The following is a 6557-nucleotide window of genomic DNA, read 5'->3' as shown; positions in this document are numbered from 1 at the left end:
TCGATGTTGATCTCGATGTCTCTCTCTCGATGTCTCTCTCTCGATGTCTCTCTCTCGATGTCTCTCTCTCAGTGTTTCTCGATGTTGATCTCGATGTTTCTCTCTCGATGTCTCTCTCGATGTTTCTCTCTCGATGTCTCTCTCTCGATGTTGATCTCGATGTTTCTCTCTCGATGTCTCTCTCGATGTTTCTCTCTCGATGTTGATCTCGATGTTTCTCTCTCGATGTCTCTCTCTCAGTGTTTCTCGATGTTGATCTCGATGTTTCTCTCTCGATGTCTCTCTCTCAGTGTTTCTCTCTCGATGTTTCTCTCTCGATGTCTCTCTCTCAGTGTTTCTCTCTCGATGTTGATCTCAATGTCTCTCTCTCGATGTCTCTCTCTCGATGTTGATCTCAATGTCTCTCTCTCGATGTCTCTCTCTCGATGTTGATCTCGATGTCTCTCTCTCGATGTCTCTCTCTCGATGTCTCTCTCTCGATGTCTCTCTCTCGATGTCTCTCTCTCAGTGTTTCTCTCTTGATGTTGATCTCGATGTTTCTCTCTCGATGTCTCTCTCTCAGTGTTTCTCTCTCGATGTCTCTCTCTCGATGTTGATCTCGATGTTTCTCTCTCGATGTCTCTCTCTCGATGTTTCTCTCTCGATGTCTCTCTCTCGATGTTGATCTCGATGTTGATCTCTCGATGTTTCTCTCTCAGTGCTCCTACGTGCCGCCCTGTGAGCGAGACAACCAGAAGAACCGAGACAGCGTCCTGTGGTGGGAGGACTACTTCAGCCGGGAGGTCAGCACCCAGGCCTTCACCTGCTTCTTCAACCAGCAGCGCAGGTGAGGAGACACACACACATCTTTACAGGTGTGGTGCAGGGGGGGGAGGTGTGAGATTACGTTCAAGACCTTTGACCTCTGCGAGACAGTTTAACTTGAATTGTGTTGTACTTTGTGTAGTTCTTTTGAAACATTTTGGTTATTTTTCATTCATTTCATGTCTTTTCTGGTCTCTTTGTGTCCCTTTAGTCATGTTGTGTTTCTTTTAGTAATATTTAGTCCCTTTTTAAGTGATTTTGACTTTCTTTTTACATTTGGTCTGTTTTTTTTGGTCATTTTGATTCTCTTCATCACTGTGTATATTTCAGTGTAAATGTGTCTCCTTGTGTTTCGGATGCCAGACATATTTTTCCATGAGCTGATGCTAGCTGAGGAGTTGAGCCTCAGAATAAACAGAAAAACCCATTTCCAGGTGTGATTCAGGGAAAATGAAAACAGAGGGATGTGTGAGATTACATTTCAGACCTTTGACCTCAACGAAATGACTCTTATTGTCAATTTAACAGTCATGAGGTCCAAGAGGTGTTTCTGCGGCAGGATATTGCAAAGGACAAGTAAGACGTGCCTGGAGTTTATTAAGATTACACAAATAAAGCAACGACATAAACCAGCAGCTCTTTGAACGTTCAAACCGACCGCCCTACCTTATCCTGTGGTTGTATTTAGGTTATTCTGGCCCCTATTTATACAGGGACTGAACAATTATGGAGTAGGAACTGAGATCTCTTGTCAGCGTAATCCTTCAGCTGATGTTTACCTGTGACCTCGACTCGCTTTATTTTTATCTCTGCACCTCGAGGACCAGCGTGAGGAAACGCTGCTTCAAAAATAAGCAGCCCAGTGGGAGCTGGTTTCATAAATATGGTTTAAAGGAAAGAGAAGAACTGGAGCACTCAAAGAGGGGGAAAGTCTCTTGATTTATGGGTTTATATCCCCACGTGTCCGAATGCAGATCTGTAGCATTAGTGAAGACTTGGTTTCGTTCTGGATAAACTTGATATGGACTCGTTTCTGTCCAAACCTTCTTGAATGATGACCGTAAATGAATCATAAATGAAAGAGGTAAAGCTTCTCCTCGGAAAACAGTGAGATATTTGTCTCTAAAAGTACAGATAATGTTAATAACAGTTAGTATCGCTTTCTATGTTAGCTAATACAATTGCTATGTACTGCTAGTGGCTTAGCAATGCTAATGCTAGCTTTGCACCCTGCAGGATATTTTTTGGACGGCCTTATGGAAATCTACTATCCCGATATTAATTCAATTCAGTGGAAGTGTTGAGCATTGTTTATTTATTTCTATGGAGTGATTATTTTCAGGAATTAACTCAAAATGTGAAATTAGTTTTGCATTAAAATGAGTAAATATGTCCTAAGTCACATTTTTCGTGAATTATATTTTAAAAAATGTTGAAAACAGAGTTTAAAAAAATCAGGATTATTGAAGTATGTTTTTTTCGTGATTTCGTGAAGTAAATATATTAAGAATAAAGTCATAATGATACAAATAATGTTCAAGAAAAAGAGAAATGAAGTGAAAACACTATTTGGAGAAAAACGTTTTTAAAAATGTCTGGATTTTTTAGGCCTGTTTTCTTTTAAATAACGTCGGACTGTTAAACATTGTTATGGAGTTCATTATTTTGTTCTCCTTGTGTTTTCCAGACCGGACGACGTATTGTGGCGGCGTTCCCACGACACCAGCGTGCTGCTGCACTGCGTCCTGTGGCCGATGGTGTCTCTGCTGCTCGGCACGCTCATCGTCCTCCTGACCGTCTGCGCCCGATCTCTCGCCGTCCGGGCCGAGGCGCTCCAGAAGAGGAAGTTTTCCTACGAGGTTTGCCAGGATCTTTCCGCCTCCGGGTCCTCGGAGCGCCGCGGCCACAAAGCCGAAGACCCGCTAACAAACTCCGATCCCGAGACTTCTTCTTCGCCGACTCGGACCCTGCCTCTGTTCGCTGTCCCGGTGCGGCGTCGGGATCGGGAACACTGAGACACAACAGGTGAAATCAGGATGCCAACTTTACAGCCGGTGGGCGAAGACGACTAACTGTCATCGTTATGGGTTAAAACCAGGAGTCTGAGAAGAGCATGATGGGGAAACCAGCAGAAAATGTTCCTCTGGATGCAACGCGTGCTTTGATTTAATCAGCATTAGTATTCTCTTCCTCAGAGTTACTGCAGGTGTTTCTGTCGGACCCTGAGGGTTTAGGACTCCTGCCTGCTCTGATGGTACGATGAGTTTAAAAGTGAGTCAGACTTAAAGACTATTTAATGTAGCGCTTCTATAAATGTAGTTTTCCCTTCGAGTCCCAGTAGCCATAATGTAAATAAATAGCGAGCCAAAGTCCTGACGTCCCGTAACTCTAGCACTTAAGTAGAGCTGCAACAACACACCACTAATCCACAGCCGTAGTGCCGTCCTGATGCAAAAATGTCCTAAAAAATGCTGTTTTCAGAAACTCAGAAATGGAGACACTGTTTTATGTCATTACATAAGAAGATATTTAACAAAACAAGACATTAATAAACCTAATATTGTTCTTTGAGAAACTAGGATGGAACTTTTTTTACAATTCCTCTCGTTTTCTGGAGAGATATTTGGCAGAATAACCAGTAACTAAATGACTGTAAGTTGCAGCTCTACTTTTAAGACTCAATGCAATCTTTCGTGAAGGGTTTCTTCCATCAGTCTTTCTTGGAGAACGTCATTTATTATGTGTTTTATTTATTTATAAGGGGACCATGCTTCATTTTCATCTCTAAATCCAACAAAGAAATGACCTTTGTTTTATCATTCACCGTTTCTTTGCTTATAATTTGCAGATTTTTGATCCCATCTTTATTTGTTTTGCAGAATGATTAACGCTATCATTTATCATTCTAATTCATGAACAAGTAGTGTAGTAAAACACTCATGTTTCAATTGAAAATGTGGCACGAAAAATAGTTCAAAAAGTACCAAAACATCAAGGTTACTTATTCTGTTATTTTCCATTTCTGCATTTAGATAAAAGCTGAAAAGCGTTGAGGTGAAAAGTGCTAAACGAGCCAGGAAACAGAAAATGTGAATTTAAAATGAACTGACTGAAGGTGAATTAAATGAGTTGAACTTTATAATTTATTGATGAAAGCCGTGGAGACTCCTGCTGCTCTTTATTAACGACCAGAGAAACCACAGGACCTTCAACCTGCAGCCCAGCGGACACAGAGCAAATGTTACAGATGAAAATGTCCCTTAAAACTAAAATAAAACTATCCAGGTTTATATCAGGTTTAGATGCAGTATTTATAACTTAAAGTTGTGCAAAAGATTTTACTTTGTGTGCAAAAATATAACAAACACACACAGTATAGCATCTCCAGATGTGCAAATGGATCCATAATCAGTAGATATCAGAACATACATTGGTAGTGTTGTGCAGAAATGGCCAGAGGAAGGTGCAAAACTTCACAGTAAATCGGTATATTTTTCTGTCTTGCACCTCGTTTGATCCTCAAAGGGAATCAGGCTTTCCTTAAACCCTCGTAAGCATCTCCCCAATCTGCAGATAGATCCACAACTAGTAGATTATAGAAGCTGGAGAGGTAGAAATGTGCAACAGGCCACAGTTTGAGGGTTAATCTTTGATAAATAATATTATTTCTTGTTGTAACTTTTCAAAGGCTGACAGTAAATTACCTCTCTGCCACGCAGCGGTGTTAACAATAGATGTGATATGGTGATTCATCCTCTATCAGAGGGAGTTTTTCATCCTCACGTCTCAAAATCTTCTCACCACCACCGCCGTCCTGCAGGCTAAAAATTACCCACACGTCGCCTAGCAACAGACACAAGGCCGAGTGTTGTCGCTGCCAAAAAAATAAGAAATAAATAAACAAAAAACATATTTTTCCTCCTCAGGATCCGATGAGTTATCTCCATGACTCCTGCTGAACGTGTCGTCCTGCTGCAGCGCACTTTTTAGTGTCTGTCATTGGTTGTGTTATTATTTTATGCCTGTTCTTTTCAAATCTCAGTTAGAAGTTCCGTCTTCTTTGATTTTTGTTCATGAAAAGCCATAATATCTAGGAAAAGGGTTGATGAAGCGGAATTATTCTGAGTATTGTTTATAATTATTCTATTGGATTTGTAAACCCCTTAAATAAAAGTCAGACTAAGAATTAAAAATATTGATTTACAAAATAAATGATCTGAAGAAAAACATCCATCAAAAACAAGTTTTTCTCCTGAGGCAGAAAACAGACTTTATTCTGAGTGATTTTACACATTTTTCTCATTGTTTTCCAGAAGTTCGCCCACTCTTATAAAGACAAACACTTAAATCAACTCAAAATGTAAGGTATTAATTCAATATAGTGAGACTGCTAAGGGAAGCAAAACAAAATACTTTTTAGGGAATTAATGAATATTTTCCTGCTTTTTTTTTGGTGTCTCATCATATTATTTTAGTGCATTAACATGAGTTAAAGACCATCGCTTCATGTCCTCTTTTCCCCTGAATTGTTCCGTATTTATTCTCCAAAGAAGCGTAGCTCCTCCTGTAGCATCTCTGTGTTTCTACGAGCTGTTGTCTCTCTGTCTGTTTTATATCTGAAGCCATACGCTGAACTGTGAACGCTGTACGTCGCTTCTTTACCACGAAATTATATTCTTACAGATGTTTGTATTTAATGAGATTTTCTCCTGATTTATTTGAGTTAAATTGTAAACTGATTTATGAAATGTATGTACTTTAAATATTTAATTTCCTGTATTAATATCATGACTCCTCTTTTCTTCTGTGTTGTCTGCGGGTGTTCAGTCGTCCGTCCTCCATGTGACCCAGGTAGCCGCTCTGTGCGTGTTTTAATATACAGATGATAACTATAGTGCCTGATATATTTAGAGATATTTAAATAAACATTTTATCTTCAAACGGAGTCGCTTATACTTGGATGTTTTATTCACAGTTGTTCATGTATTTATATATTTGTATTTGAATTTGAGTAAATGTATACAAGCTCTCCTGTTGATGTGAGAGCAGGAAGAAAGATCAAATGTACAAAAAGAGGAGATCATTTTAGAACGTTGATAGAAATGTAGTAAAGCAGAACAGCCAAGTGTTAAACAGCTATAAAATATTATTGTACAAAAACATTTTTGTACAAATGAAAAACAATATTGAATAATATTAAAAATAAAATCAAACATTTAAAAAAGCCAATAATTATAAATCAATAATATTTAAAAATAATTGAACATTGTTTTCCTTTAAAAAGAAGAAACACAAATGTTAATTAATTTGTATAAAGAATGAACTTTTGTGAAACAGATGGAAAGTTTAGGAAGGTGATTGTCTTTATTTTTCTAGGTGTTTGTTTTTGTACCCTCGTCAACAAGAGGCTGTATTAACAGTTTAGTTTGAATACACCTGTATGTATTTCTATGTTCATATTGTTGTAATACAGTAAAATGGATAGACTGCAGCGTACAGACACAAAGGAACAATCTTATGGAGTGAAAAACAGATGAGAGGAAAGGATTGAAGAGGTCAGAAGAGAGACAGATTCTACGTGGCCATTATTAGAATACATGATAAATATATTAACTCACATGGGTTTGTTTGGAGTGTCTGAGGTTTGAGTGTGTCCTTGTTTTTATCTGTCCACACACACACACACACACACACACACACACACACACACACACACACACACACACACACACACACACACACACATTGACCCT

The 6557-nt window shown here is 38.8% G+C and overlaps 1 protein-coding gene across 4 annotated transcripts in view; it reads left to right on the top strand.

Annotated features, from left to right (window-relative positions):
• The window catches only part of LOC134878933 (calcium-activated potassium channel subunit beta-4-like), a 14870-nt gene extending 9125 nt beyond the window's left edge, over window positions 1–5745 (top strand). For 3 of the 4 annotated variants that reach the window (XM_063905117.1, XM_063905115.1, XM_063905116.1), the window contains exons 3-4: window positions 699–826; window positions 2492–5745. In XM_063905117.1, coding sequence (XP_063761187.1) covers window positions 699–826; window positions 2492–2819 — 456 coding nt within the window. In that variant the 3' untranslated portion in view covers window positions 2820–5745. The remainder of the gene's footprint in view (window positions 1–698; window positions 827–2491) is intronic. The other variant, XR_010167750.1, reaches the window with a different exon arrangement.
• Window positions 5746–6557: the final 812 nt, after the last annotated feature.

The sequence above is a fragment of the Eleginops maclovinus genome, chromosome 17 (assembly GCF_036324505.1).
Source record: "Eleginops maclovinus isolate JMC-PN-2008 ecotype Puerto Natales chromosome 17, JC_Emac_rtc_rv5, whole genome shotgun sequence".
Lineage (NCBI taxonomy): Eukaryota > Metazoa > Chordata > Actinopteri > Perciformes > Eleginopidae > Eleginops > Eleginops maclovinus.
The sequence above is the reverse complement of the archived record's forward strand: the minus strand, read 5'-3'. Positions and strand labels throughout refer to the sequence as shown.